This window comes from Equus asinus, chromosome 20, assembly GCF_041296235.1.
Source record: "Equus asinus isolate D_3611 breed Donkey chromosome 20, EquAss-T2T_v2, whole genome shotgun sequence".
In the NCBI taxonomy this organism is placed as follows: domain Eukaryota; kingdom Metazoa; phylum Chordata; class Mammalia; order Perissodactyla; family Equidae; genus Equus; species Equus asinus.
The window spans coordinates 79,501,797-79,516,884 of record NC_091809.1 but is presented as its reverse complement, the minus strand read 5'-3'; the positions used below and the strand labels follow the sequence as shown (position 1 = coordinate 79,516,884).

General features: G+C 45.1%; 1 protein-coding gene across 8 annotated transcripts in view; it reads right to left on the bottom strand.

Moving 5' to 3' along the window:
* TENM4 (teneurin transmembrane protein 4) overlaps window positions 1–15,088 on the bottom strand; it is a 728,135-nt gene that overhangs the window by 167,369 nt on the left and 545,678 nt on the right. For all 8 annotated transcript variants that reach the window (XM_070490574.1, XM_070490568.1, XM_070490572.1 and 5 more), the window contains one exon: window positions 14,505–14,715. In XM_070490574.1, coding sequence (XP_070346675.1) covers window positions 14,505–14,715 — 211 coding nt within the window. The remainder of the gene's footprint in view (window positions 1–14,504; window positions 14,716–15,088) is intronic.

Below are 15,088 nucleotides of genomic sequence, written 5' to 3'. Positions count from 1 at the left end.
TTCTCTTTTATTTTAGATTTATGACTTGTGAATTTCTTTAAAGATGAGTACTCTTTCATTATTCTTCTTTTTAGAATTTCTTCCATACTTTCATCTGTTTATTATTCCAGACGAAGTCTTAAACCATTCAATCAAATCTCCTAAATTCCCTTTAGGATTCTGTTTGGCATTCCATTAAATCTATAAATTGACATATTTAGTGTATTTCACCTTCTCATCTAGGAACATGTCATATTTCCTAGTTATTCATGTCCTGTTTTATAGCTCTCAATAAAATACCCCAGTTTTTGCCACACAGGTCACATACAGTACTCATTAAGATGACATTTTAATTTTTACTGATGTTTTTGACTGGGACATTTTTCATTATATTTCATAACTGGTTATTGCAAGTATATGGGAAATCTATTGACTTTTAAGAAGCTATCTTGTACCCCATTCACAAGTTCTGAATTCTTAAGTAAAACAGTTTTTCAATTAATCGTGTTCTCTAGGAATTATGAACACATCCTTGACAAATTGACAAATAATTATAACTTCGTCTCAGCTTCTTGTTTCAGTTTCATGCCTTAAAACAAGGCTAACTAATAGATATGCCCTTATTTATTAGTGATTTTAAAGGGACTTCATCTAATATTTAGCCAGGAAGCACTGGATTTTGACTAGAAATCGATATTCTTTATCATGCTAAGCATCTTTTTTGACTTTCCTTTTCAGTACTGTTATGACCTAGTACTATCATCACGGGTGTTTTTATCACTTACCCAACACAAAAGGAGATCTCAGCACAGTGCATTCAAGAAGCATGGGAAACTGGCAAAAGAAGAGTCAACTAGATATACCTGGGTTTGAATAATGGCTCTGACTCTGCGTGACCTTGAACACACCCCCTGCTTCATCTGGAAAATGGGGATAAATAACTCTGATGGCCTAAGTTGGTTATGAGAATTAAGATGAGTTAACGTAAATAAAATGTGCTTAGCGTCGTTCTTGGCACCCAAGAGAAGCTCAACAGGTCTCACTTTCCTCCTCTACCATTTAAGAGAAAGAGATAATGGTGGTACAAACAACTTCCTAAATGAGAGCTTCCCAAGGAATAGCTTGCATTTACAGGCTTGAGAAAACTCAAAGTGTATTTGTGAAAAATACCACCCTCTCTTTCCTGCTTTAGTGCACAGGGCTTTTTCTCACTTCTCCAAAATATACAGCCCATCCCTTGCACCCTTGCATTCTTGCATGGATTCTTTGGCCTATGACACAAATGAAAATAAAAAATCAGGCTGACATATAATATGAACCAGGAATGAAACGAATTGTGCTTCTATTAGCCTCGAACATGAGTGCTTCTCAGATAAAGGCATGAACAAGCAGCTACTCAAACTAAAACCAGATGTTCAGAGGTTTCTGGCTTACATTTTTTTATAACCCTTCATATAACACTCATAGTCCTGTCATTTCAACAGAAGGTCCTCTGCTCTGTTTAAGCAGCAAGAAACTCGCCCGAACCTCTGTTAGATTTGCAATCACTAAACCTTTGCTTGATGGTAAAGATAAAGGAGCTCCTTCTCCAAGTAGAGATCCTTTGATACAAACTCTTTCACCCAGAGAAGTGCCAAGGACCAACAAAGCACACGCCTTGCAGTGTCCTCACAGCAGGGCCTGAAACGTTGACCTGTCGCCACGGGAAAGGCGAACCGAGGGTACCAGGGAAGTGGGTCCTGACTTGCAAGGGGCCCAGGAATGAAAGCCAATGTAGAAGGGGCATGGATTCTGGAGCCAGACTGTCCTTGACTCAGTCCTGGCTCTGCCCTTACTCCTTGTGTGCCTGTGGGCAAGTTTGTTAATTTCTCTGACCCTCGTTTCTTTATCTACATAAAGGAAATAATACTGGCTCCTGCTTCCCTGAGACTGTTACATAATTTAACTTAGGTTATGCATGCATAAAACTTAGCATGCTCCTGGGACCCTGTAAGCACTGAAGACTATTAGTGACTATTACTGTCCATAACAATAACAAACACTTGCCTAGCACCTACCATGTGCCGGGCATTGTTCTCAGTATTTAACAAGTATTAAGTCATTGTATCCTCATAATTACCCCCATGAAGTGGGTACTAATATCACCATTTTTCAGATAAGGAGACTGAAGCCCTGTTGGATTATCTATGTTGCCCAAGGTCACACTGCTACAAAGAGGCAAGACTGGATTCAAACCAGGCAGTCCGGCTTTGGAGCCACTCTCCGACCACTAAACCACGTTACCCTTCTCTCTATGGCTCTATTACACAATAGAATTGATTTGATTCAGTGCTGCCTTGAGGCTGTCTTTACATGGAAGGGAACACACACAACTCAGGCCATAAAGGGCTTACTCAGCAAGGCAATCCATTTCTAGAAAGCACTGCTGACCCTGAGATCAGGACAGATTCTACCCTGAATTCCTCTCTCCTCCACCTGCAAACACCACTTCATCTTTTCTTGTCTTCAGTGCCCTCCCCGGTCCCACAGGAAGAGGTGTCTCTCCCCCTTTCCCAGGTCTAGCCCTTCTGCATCTGCCCTCCATTCCCTGTCTCCCACCTCCTTTCATTAATCATCTTCCCTCTCTCCTGGGCCTCCAGTCTTCTCCCCTGGCTCCTTTCCCACAGCTGACAACACGTTCAAGGCTCCCCCCACCTTATATAAACCTTTCCTTGAACCTGCCTCCTCCTCAGGTTACTCCCATCTGTCTCCTTCTCTGCTCTGTCGAGAAGGAATTGTTTCTACTCTACGCCTCTCACTCACTCCTGAACTCGGGGTGACCCTGCTTCCGCCTGCACGGGGTTGGCGGAGGGAAGTGCTCCCACTGAGGTTGCCAGTGACCTCCTAATGACTAATTCTGCAGCTTCCTTGTAATCAGCTCCCAACTTTTCTCTAAGGCTAATCTCGATGTATCTCTCCCTGCCCAGCTTTGAATGTTGAGGTTCCATCCTTGACTCCCTGCTTCTCAGTACTCTACCCTCCCACCTGTCCACTCTCACATCCACATTGATGACGTCCACTGGGTTTCTGTCTCCAGGTCAGAGCTATCCCTAAGTCAACATCTATTTATCCATCTACCCATTGTTAACTGCCAATAACTAACATCCACTTGGAAATTTTATTAGCAGCTCAAATCTAACATGAAATTACCATCTCGCTACTTCCTTCCCCCAACAAACCCACTTCCCCTCTTTGTTTCCTAACTTAATGATATCACTATGCATCCATTCTCCAAGGCTGAAACTTCCTGTCTCTTCTCTATAGCTAACATACAAGTGGTCAAGAAAACCAACCCATTATGTCGTGAATGGATCCCCTCCTTTATATAAAAGCAGTGGCGTTTGCCCCAATTTCAGGCCCTTCTCTCATCTAACCCTTCTGGTTACCGAAACAGTCTTCCAAATGGATCTCCCTGTTTTAGTCTGAGAAATCAACCCCTCTGTATATACCAGTGCGAAAGAGATCTAAGAATCACGCTACATCATTGCTTAAAAACTATCCCGTGCTCCCCACTGCCTTCAAAACCAGATTTCCCAGCTGGCCTACAAAGCCCTTCCCAGGTGGACCCTAATCTCGTTTTCTAGGTTCTTCTCTGGGTACCATCCCGCTTCATGCCCTCCATCCACTCTCAGTCTCCTGGACACACCAGGCACTCTCACAAACAGGCATAAGTAGCAGAAAGCATGAGGAGAAAAGTGTGGGTATTGGAGCCAGACAGACCTTGATTCAAATTCCAGCTCCTTCGCTGACTGGGTAAGAAACTTCGGCCTAGTCATTGGAACATTCTGAGCTACACTGTCCTCTAGGGAAAAAATACCTACTTTGTATGCCTGTTGTAAGGGTCTGAAATAGTTTATGTAAAACATCTAGGATAATACTTAGATATAGTATGCACTGAATAAATAGTAGCTATTAATATTAATATCATCAATTTTGCCAAGTAGTTTCAGAGAGGCAAGCGGGAGTTTGTAAAGATAAGATCTGAAACTAGAATGGAACATTTAAGAAGTTCCCCATGGAATCTGAAGAAGAACAAATTCATAAGAACAAATAACAGTTAGTGCCTTGGAATGTTTTGGAAGCCACATTTCCATTTTTGAGCTGCAACAGTATGGGCAGAGAAAGACTGTAGGACTTGAACCAGTTCCAGAGTTGCTCTGCCCCCTGAATCCAGCAGCCTTGGAATACACAGATCTGTCAGGACAGGAGGACCACTCCTCAGCCAGGGGCCTGGCAGTGCCCTGAATTGGCAGTTGTGCCCTCCTTTCCTTCAGAACCGCTTACAAGAAGTTCACGTCCACAGAAGAAGGCTCTAGGCTGCAGGGAGCATCTGTGATCTTTGACCTTTTCACTTGGTGCCCATTGATCCTCTGATGAGGGTCTGCCATGTTCACAGTCCTGGTCAGACAACTGGACTCCAAGAGAAGTCGCTGGGATTGGATTCAGAAGACCTGGCTTTGTGTCCTTGTGTGGGCCACCGTTCATACCCTGCTTCCTCATCTCTAAAATGCAAATAATGACCCCTTTCTGCTTGGTCCACAGTGACCACATCTGTGGCTGAGCACAGACTGTAACTGGCTTATTGTCTCAATGTCTCCCTTTTTGGGGCATAATTCTTTCCCTGTATTTCCTTTCTGGTTCTCACTTCTGCTCTGGCCCCAGTTTGGTGATAATTAATATTTGCACGCCGCTTTCCAGCTCATTAAGCACTTTTGTCACAATAAGTCCTTTATACCTTACAAGCTTCTCCTGCATCCCTGGCAGAGGTAGTTGCCCTCCTCTCCGTCCCACAGGAGCTCGCGCAGACCTCTGTTGGTGCTGGTCACATTATATTGGAATTATTTATGAAAGGGTCAGTTCTCCCAGTTGACTGTAGGCATTTTGAGGGCAAGACTTCTGTTTTATTCACTGTGGAATCTCCAGTACTTAGCAAAGTAGATGTTCAGCAAATGTTGAATAATTAAGAGACGCTTGAAAACATGCTGAGAACCTACCATGAATCACACGCTTGCATGTCACTGTCAGACTCTCTAAAGTAGGTTTTATTCCTAATTACAGGTGAGCGAGGTGAGACTCAGACTTATCCAAAGTCCCACAGCTCTTAAATAGCACAGCCAGAACACAAACCCAGGTCTATTCAACTCCAAAGCCTTGGCCCTTTCTTTCTGTGGACCACATTGCCTCTCTGGCCACAGTGACAACCCTGACTGTCTACGACCAATGCCAAGTCCAGCAGACTTGGGTTAGGGTGGTTCCTACGAGGGTGTTACAGAACAGGAGGCCATATATTCAATCATGTTCCACATATCAGTGGTACTGTAAAGGGAAAGGAAAAAGATATCACCATGTGAGAACCCTCTTACAGCTGCTGTCCTGCAACAGAAAAGCTAGCTTGAGAGATGGGGATGAGCAACAGCCTTTATCAACTGCAGAGGAAAGAGCTATCAGAAAATAAAAATTTAATCATCGGTTATCAAAATTAAACCATCACTGAAAAAATATCTTCTGTTGGAAACTCCATCTGAATGAGGGTGGGAGTAGGGGCTCCTTCAGCAGGAGTGAGTACAGGTCAGGAGGTTCTTTAGAACAGGGCAGGTGGGTCTCATGTAGCTGCTGATGGCAGGCAAAGTGCTGACACATTGTGAGCCTAGGAGGTGCGCATGCCATAATCTCTACGATTCTGTCTATCTTGATGATCTCTGACTGTGAGAGTGTCTAAGGACCCACACGGATGTCATCACACACTAGAAACCCAGTCACTAAGATGTAAGAGAGAGAGCATGGGCTTTGGGTTGCTAACCTGGCCCTGCTATTTCCTACTTATGAGACCTTAGCAAATAGCATTGCATCTCTGAGCCTCGGTTTCTTTATCTATGACATGGAAATACATGTAATCTAACTTCTAGGTTGTTTGGGCACTATGTGATAATGTACACAGTACAGTGCCTGGCACAGAATCAGTGCTCAATCAACAGATGGCTGTAATTATGGTCCTGGCCCTGCCACTTGGCGGCCGTGTGAGACCCTGAACAAATCATGTGACTTCTCTAAGCCTCAGCTTTCTCATCTTTAAAAGTGTGTGATTTAAATAAATAAAAGGTTTGTGAAGGCTCCTGGTATTATGTATCCCGAAGTGGCAAAAACATAAACCAACAGTGATTTGGAAGCCCTGGCTACGGGTAGAGGAAGATGCTGAAATGCTGAGATGGAAGAGTCCTAAAATATCCAGACTCTTTCTTTTGAACTTCCCGCTAGCACATTCCTCCAGTCCCCTCCCCCCAGCTCTCTGACATTCACAATCTCCTTTGCCAGCTGTGCGTCTTCACTCACCCCTAAAATGGACCATTCTTCAATACCTTCTCATCCTGCTTTAACCTCTTTCCTTAGGAAACATTATCTTAACACCTGGGGTTGCCCGTCATTTCCAAGGGGCAGTATACAGCTCAAATGTGTTTATTTATCTCCATTTCCAAGGCTTCCATCCCGGCCCAGGCCAGCCTGAGCCCTTCTTCTAACTGGTGTCCCAGCTGCAGAAACTTTCAAATATGTAAAGCAGATTAGGTTGCTGCAGCTCAAAGTCCCACAACGGCTTCCGGTTACCCTTAGGATAAATTAAAAAACAAAACAAAACTTCACATGCCATGTTAAAGCCCTGTACAACCTCCTGGTGTCTCTCCAGCCATCCCTTATACCATAAGGCCCTTTGATCCCCACACCTCACAGTGTATCCCTCTTAAAGTTCCTCCAACACTCCCACCTCTTGCCTATTCCAGGGCCTTTGCATATGCTTTTCCCTCTGCTTGGCGTTTTCTTTCTCCAAGCCTTCATCTAAACGCTCCTATGCCTACCCCTGCCCTGGGAATCTAAATTAGGTCTCCTGTTTGTTTCTCTAGAGTACCCTCTTCTTTTCTTCACCACAATGGATATTTACCGTCTACCACTATATATTTACATATATATTTGACGATTGTATTTAAACTTAAGAATCTATCTCAAACTGTCTCAAACGTGTCTGTAAACTCCACGGGGGCAGGAAACATGGCTATTTTATACACCACGGACACCATGTTTTCTCAGAACTTGCCCAACCAAAGCAAGGGAAATGCAGAAATAGCCCTGTCCAGTGGTCTATGGAAAATCATGAGGGACCCAATCTTGATGACCCCTGGAAGACAGGACACAATGGCACCATAAAAGGCAATTAGTGAACACTGGTTGAATGAGAAAATGAACAGACATACTGTCTAGGTCTGCCTGCAGCCCCTCTGGACCTGCTCCTCCTGTCCGTCCCCCTTAAAGCATCATGCAAGGGGCTTTGAGATGCAATAAAAAAGCCTTCGGTTCCTTGGGTGCTGTAATGAGAGAGAATCAAGCCATTTCCTTCCTCCTCAGTTGTATGGGCGGTTTCTCCTTTTTCTCAGCCTCACTGAGCCTCACCTCCCAGCCCGTGAGAACCTCAAGGGCAAGACCACGTCTGTCTCATGGCGGCACCTAAATGCCCAGGCCAGGGGCTGGCACACAGTCAGGGGCTTTTAGTGGGTACTTGTTGAACCACAGACTCAGTGAAGCCTGTCACAGACACTGATGACCCCATATTCACTTCCCTTTTTCCTGAGAGAACCCTAATTCTGTTTAGAGTGCCAAGACGGCAAGCTAAAAATATTTGCTTCCTCAGACTTGCTTACAGCTCGAGTGTCCAAGGGACACTGCTCTGCCAAAGAAATGGAAGCTGAGTGTTCTTGGAAAATTTAGCTTCCCGGCTTCCTTCTCCTTGCTTCTTTTTCCTGGCTGATATGCAGACATGAGTTCTGGAGGTGCAGCAGCCATCTCAGGACCACGAGGAGGGAAGCACGAAAACAAGACCAAGAGCTGAGGATGGCAGAGCACAAGGAGGGCAGAGCCTGGGCCCTGAGGCTGCCAAGGGACTGCTGTACTGGTCCTAGATGGACACACCCTAGACTGAGACGCTGCGTGAGAACATCAAAACCTCACTGAAATGCCTTTTCAGGAGGGGTCATGTTATTTACACACCAAACACATTTCTAACTATTCCTACAAGGAGACGAGCTTTATTGCTTGGTACCCACTGTGTCCTTGAGCTACCTTTTCTTCTTTCCTGCCTTTGAGGTCCCAGGTCCCAGAGAACTCAGAAGGTTCAGCTGTCTAAGATGGGTCCCAGGGACAGCGGAGGGGGTGGGTGAGGTGGTAAGGAGCCCTGTCCTGTCATCTTCGGTGAGCGGAGCCGGCCACTGGCAGGGCTGGTCTCCAGGCCGCAGACGGAGTGCGCCGACAGGCCTAGCTCTCTTCTACCGAAAGGTTTTTGGCCACAGTCTGTCTCCAATGTGCTGACTTGAGCTCTCCCTCAGCCTACAATTTCATTCGACTTATGCCAGATTGCTCTGAATGAATCACTGCTGTCGGGGAGAGGTGAATTCACAGGGCCCTTTTCCAAAGAAGCATTTCCAGCAGCAATTTCACAAAGCGCTGCTAATGTCATTTACAAGAAGGTTAATTGATTACCGAGACACCTTGGTTCTTCATTGCTGTTTTGTATCTTATAATTCAGAGGAAGGGGATGTGGGGAAAGGGGGAGCTTATTAAAAACAGAAAATCATCCTTCAGCCATTTTCCTTAGTTTCTTCTTTGAAGTAGTACAGGTTTTTACACAAGTTATAGTCCATAATGTCAGGAAGTTTTCCCTCCTGATCCTTGCAAATGCACTCAGAGGCCAACGAACTTGCCCAACCAAAGCAAGGAAATGCAGAAATAGCCCTGTCCAGTGGTCTATGGAATATCATGAGGGACCCAATTTTGATGACCCCTGGAAGACAGAAGCTCATGAGAAAGTATCTATTCACACCTAGGAAAAAAGAGGAATGGGTTGCAGGGAAGCAAATGAAAACCCCACTAGCACCACTGAACCAGCCCTTCTGTCCTTCCTGGTTGCCCTTTCCCTTCCTGTTTTCTTTTCTCATAAAATCACAAAGCTCAATCCCAGTAACCCCCTCTAGTTATGTAAATTAGTGGGCTCTTCTTCTGGGCCCCAGAAGATAAATCCTCTGGCTCTAATCATTTTATTCCCTTGCTCAAAAGCCTGCAATGGGACCCGAAACCTGCAGAATGCACCTTTTCCTCCCTTAGGGTGGCATTCGCGGCGCCCCCTTACAGCTCACTTCCCCTCTTCAAGGCATCCTGTGCTCTAGTCAAACAGAACTGCTGGCTCCCCACAGCCAGCACTAATTATCTGCCTACCTACCTTTTGCTCAGGCTGTCCTGCTACCTGGAATTAACTCCTCAACAACCCCCCTCCCATTTTCCTTCTTTAAATGTGGAAATTATACCCATCCTTTAAGGTCCCATCAAATATCACTTCATCCAGAGAGCCCTGACCCGCCCGGCCAGATATGCCCTTGTCTCCCTCCAACCTTCATGGCGCTCTGACTAGTGGCTCCAGGAGGGACCTTTCTTTCTCTTTTTCTTGCACCACAGGCACTGCCTGTGTAAGTGCTTCATCTTCTTAATCTAGACCATGAGCCACTTTTGCCAGAAACCATGTCATACCTTCTCAGTAGCTCCAGCTTGGAAAAGAGCAGGAATACAATATTTGTTGGACAAAGGAAGAAAGGAAGGAAGGAGTGAGAGAGGAAGGGACTAAATCTGCTTCTAGTTCCTGGCATAGAAGAGGTCCCTAGGCATGAACAAAGGACTCTTCTCTTTAATTAGCACAAATGTCCTCAGACCAGGAAAACCAAGGCACATTTCTCATAAAAATTACCAGTGTCCCTGTCTTCTAAGAGTGATTCTCATTTCTTTTCTCTGGGTTTCTAAATCCACTGTGGAACACCTCTGTTCTTTTCCAGCTTGGCTCACACTGCCACAGTGTCAGCTTGATCTGTTCTTTTACGCTTCAGCATCAACCAAAATTAAAAGATAAGATGCTATCTGGAGACCCAAAACACTGTGATACTGACTTGTCAGGTCTTGGAGTTGCAAGCAACATGTACAAAGACATTTTTATGTTTAAAGTTTTGGATGCTGCGAGATTTTTTCATGACCTTTTTAATGACTTCTCAAGAAAACTTCCTGGGTTGACGTAAGATACTTACTCATAGTGGAGGCCAGTTAATAAGGGGGAAATCATATTCCATACAACACAAACGGAAATAAAATATTTACTAGTATCATGGCAAATAGTAAGACACTGTGGCATAGTGCGGACAGCATGGGATTTTGACATCAAGTTTCCATCCTAGCTCTGCCCTTACTAACTGTGACTTTGGGCAAGTCAATTAAACTCTCTGAGTCTCAATATCTTCATCCATAAAGTTGAGATCAAAATACATGTTGTCTAAGGTTCTTGTGAGGATTAAATTACATGCAGAAAAGAGCTAATTAAGCATGGTCCCCAACACACAGTAGGTGTTCTCTAAATGTTTGTTGAATGCATGAATAGGTGGAAAACAGAAGTAAGTGTTAATACCTCAAAAAGAGACTTGATCTTGGGAAAGAGGCAGACTATTAAAGATGGAATGTCACAAACCTTGGAGCCAGACAGATAAATACGCAAGCCCTAGCTTTCCTCTTAACATCCCTGAACCTCAGTTTCCTCATCTGCAACAAGGGGTGATAACAAAAATAATAGCCTCATGGAGTTACTGCAAGGCTTAAAGAATGTATTTGAAGTCCTTTGTAAATTGCAATGGCTAATTACATTTTAGCTACTGGTATACATCCTCCTACTTCATTCAATACTTGGGCTCAGCAAGGCTACCCACCCCCAATGGCGCCAGGACCAGAAACCACATTACCTTTAAATTCTGGATCTCCACACACGGGGGAAAGATTGTTCTTTCTAAAACTTGCTTCATTTCAGTGGGCTGGGGGTGGGGGCGGGGGTAAATGCGTCTAGTTCAGAGGGAGCTCTGTCAACATCAGGTTTCTGTGTGTATATATTTGTGTATACTGTTTGTAAACTTCTTTTAGACTTTTTCAAGGCAAAAGATAAACTCATTTAACTTAAAATCATCAGCTGGATTGCATTAAATGGAGGGAAAAGCAAAAACGTACACAGTACAGCCATTTGTTAAACTAAACACAATTATTTCTCCTGTGAGTTAATTACAAACAGACATAAATACCCTGGATTCTGACATCTCAGATCTTCTTAAATTCTAGATCTGCATTTCAACATGTAACAAAGGGAGGGTCATATTCCAATTTGTGTGTTAAGCAAACCTGAGAGGTACGATTGTATACTGGGACCATAATGACTTCACTAAAACAAGACCTAAACTTTTAATTAACCTGCCAAGACAAATTACAACTCATAGCTCACAGGTAACGCTCACAGACAGCTGAGACTCAATGCCAGGGACTCCCGGGGAGAGAGGGATTAATAGCAACATCAGAATCAGTCTGTTTTTGTATTAAAGAAAAGAAAGGTATTCATTAAACAATCACCGTAGCTAGAAGGAAGACAGACAAGTCAGGAAAGCATCAAGAGAAACGTGGAAGGAGAAAAAGGAAGGGAGAGGGTCTTAATAACTTATTTATCGAGTGCTTCTAGGGCCCAGAGCCTGTGCTGGGCACTTACCTATATTCACTCTCTCTAATCTTCATAAGGAGAATTGCAAAGTACTATTACTATGTCATTTTCCAGACAAGAAAAATGAGACCAAGTGAGGTGATGTGACTGACTGACTGGTCACAGAGCTAACATGGGGCAGTAAGGGAAGGAAGGAATGGAAAGCAGTGCTCCTAAGGCATTTGTTTTCAAAGCTTAGTTGACGGACAACCAGAATCAGGACTACCTGGGCTCTGGCTCAGCCTCCTGGGCTGGAATCTCTGGGGAAAAGGTCCAGGAATATGAATTTTCACTAGCTTCCCAGGTGATTCCTTCGTACACTGATGTTTGGGACCACCCATAAGGTACTCTAAACCTTTGCTAATCAAAATGTGGTCCACAGATAAGCAGCATTTTTATCACCGAGTGCTGGTTAGAAATGCAGAATCTAAGGACCCACCCACACCTACAGAAGGAAGCAGAATCTGCATTTTAACAAGATGCCAGGTGGTTCATTAAACTCTGAGAAGCAGCGCAGAGCCTATATGTTCTAAAAGACATTGTGGGGTTAAGGGAGGGAAGACAGGTTTCATCATTTAGGAGAGAACAGGAGAACCAGAGGGAAAAGCAAGACCATCTCCTTAATTATGACAAAACAGGTTAGCAAGTTCTGACAAGCCAAGAGTTGGCAAAGGTACCTAAATGGACCTACACTTTATTTCTCTAAGATGCACATCCTAATTAAAAGTAGCTCTCTTTGGGGGTTTGTATTAATATTCTTTCATATTTATTATCAGTCATTAAAAATAAAGAATTCTGATTGTAAGAGATCTTACTTTGGCACAAGCATGATGCCCTACGCTTCTTTGTGACCCACGCCAAAGAGAAGTCAGGCTGTGAAACCATGAAGCTGTAACTCAGGCACCACTAATAACCTGATAATCATGTCCCCAGATTGAAGCCACTGTGTCCAGAAAGAGAAAAGAAACAGGGTCTGAAGCCTGGCAAACCCCACGAAGTGACAGCCTAACTGATGGTGAGAACCAGAACCGACTCTCCAATGACAGGGAATGGAGCTGCCTCATTAGCCTCTAGGTCACCAGCAACCACTGAGCTGCAGCCTCAAATTCCAGAATCTTGAGAAACTATGAGCTGGAAAACTTCAGTGTTTGTGCAGGGTCGAAACACAAGTTAGTGGTAGAGATTCAGAACCGAGCACACTTTCCACCCCACCGCAAAAGAGGGCCTTCGGGGAGGGAACCAACAGCACCGCAAATGCCAAGACTGGGGCTGCTGACAGTCCTGCCAACAGGAGGCTGAGCAGAGGAAAGGCCACACTCACGCTCACTTCTTATTAGCTCAGTGACAGTGCACGCAGCGGGGGCGGGGGGGGGGGGGGGGAGGCCTGGGGGGGAGGGGGCAGGGCTGGGTGTCATGGATGGGGAAGAGAAGATTATGTGAAAGTCCCTGCCCTCCAGGCACTCAGACCAGCAGCTGCGACAGACACTTCCTACACAAGGGCAGCACAAAGTGATATTTCCGGAGTCAGAGCCCACGTAGCCTGACCGACCCCCCTCCCTCCTTTTGCCAAGAGGGTAGAATATTAAGAATGCAGTTACAGCAGAAGCTTATAAATCATGCCCCATATATACTGGGAGGGTATTCTCTGCTTCGACACTAAGGGCAAAATTGTAAATAAGAGGAAAACGGCTGAAAGTGACTACTGCTGTTTAGTAGGAAGAACCAGGGCCTTGCCAGAGTTTTAGGAACCAAGGGCCACATTCAGAGGTCTTTACTCAACTCCATTTTCTGTGTCAGAGAGACTCTCAGTTAAAGACGGAGACTGAATTTGAGGTGAACTCTAAACCATATAGAGCTTTTCATGAAGCACAAACCCCACTGCCATGTGTTCTGGTTAGTGGAGTTTTGTTTTTCTATAAATTTTATTTTCCTGTAGGGGATTTTATCTCCAGGCTATGTTATAGTACTTGCAATATAAACTCAGAAAAAATGTTTTCTGACCTGAACCCCTGAGGCCACCGCATCCTACAGCACACTGGCGATCTAAGGAGGAGACGAATTCCACGGAAAGTGTGGGTCAAGAAGAGAAATCCCCTGGAACAGGATGCCAGGCTCCCCAGACACCCACAGGCTTGTGAGGTGGTCACGAGGTCACTCTGAACCGAGAGCTGCGGCCCTCTCCCACCGTGTGGCCCTCTCCCACCATGAGGGACAGCGAAGGTGTTAGGCACTCATTTAAAACACTGGGACTCATTCTATCAGAGCTCAGAGCTTTTCTGTTCTGGACAAAAGCCCAATCTGACTGATTACATTATTCATCCAGCCCTTCACACTGCTACCCTCACTCTCTCCTTTATCTTCTTTTCTCATCTGCCAGGGGTTGTTGGCTGCAAAAGCAAAATAAAGAAACAAACAAAACACACAATAAAGTCAAAAACCCAAATAACTAATCAGTCAGTTGAACCAAGTGAGACTATAAATACAAATATAGGTGTTGGAGAGAAGTGACAAGAAAAGAGATGTTGCCTCCATATGGCTAGTCATCCAGGGTTCCTCTCTCATCACCAGTTCCACGCCTTGGTCTCTAATGTGGCTGCTGGTCCACACACCATGCCACAGAGAGCACAAGAAAGGCAGTGGGCAACAGCCCTGGGTTCTGGCGCCAGCCCAGAATAGCCTTCCATCCCCTCTTATGACTCCCATCCTTCATTTCCCTGCCTCTCACTCCCATTCCTTGTCCAGCAAGCCCAGTCAGGATGGCCCCATGCCAGACTCCAGGTGGCATCTAGAGCTCTAGGCAAGACACGTTCCCTTGTCAGCTTCAACCCCAAGAATCCCCCAGTGTCCTCTCACCCAAACAGACAATATCCCACAGACTCCAGAGAGTGGAGAGGGTCCTTACCGATGGCAGTGGTGAGAAAAGAAACCACTTCTGACTCCTTCCCATCATTATAAAAAGCCAGGTGCCAGATTCCTGAATCCAAATACTGGATGAAGCCGGTCTCGTGGCTAGAGGGGGGGACAACTCCCCGAGATTGGCGCTGGGGGCCCTCCAGGCTCCGTGCCTCCTGGGTGAGGAGCCTCCTTCCATCCAGCAGCTCCACAAAGTCAAACTAAAGGACAAAGAGAGCATAATTAGAGTGGATCTGCTTCATCACAACACTGGATTCCTTCTGTGGGCTTCTGCTGGGGAGGACACAAGGAAACACAAGCTAGGACAGGAAAAGAGGCTAAAGCCGCATGCTGTTGATTAAAAAACTCCAACCCCTTCCCAGACCCCTTTTTCTCATGGCAATAGTTTCCTGATTCTCTTGTGAATGCAGCATAATTACTGGAGTACTTTTTAGCCTTATTTCGCTTTAACTTTGGCATATGTGTGGTGAGTCCTCACCTGGCTGAGTTTGTATCAGGACAACCATGCTTTTCCAATGGTGGGCACGGGATCAGAACCCAACTACCTAATGACTGTTTGAACTCCAACTCTGT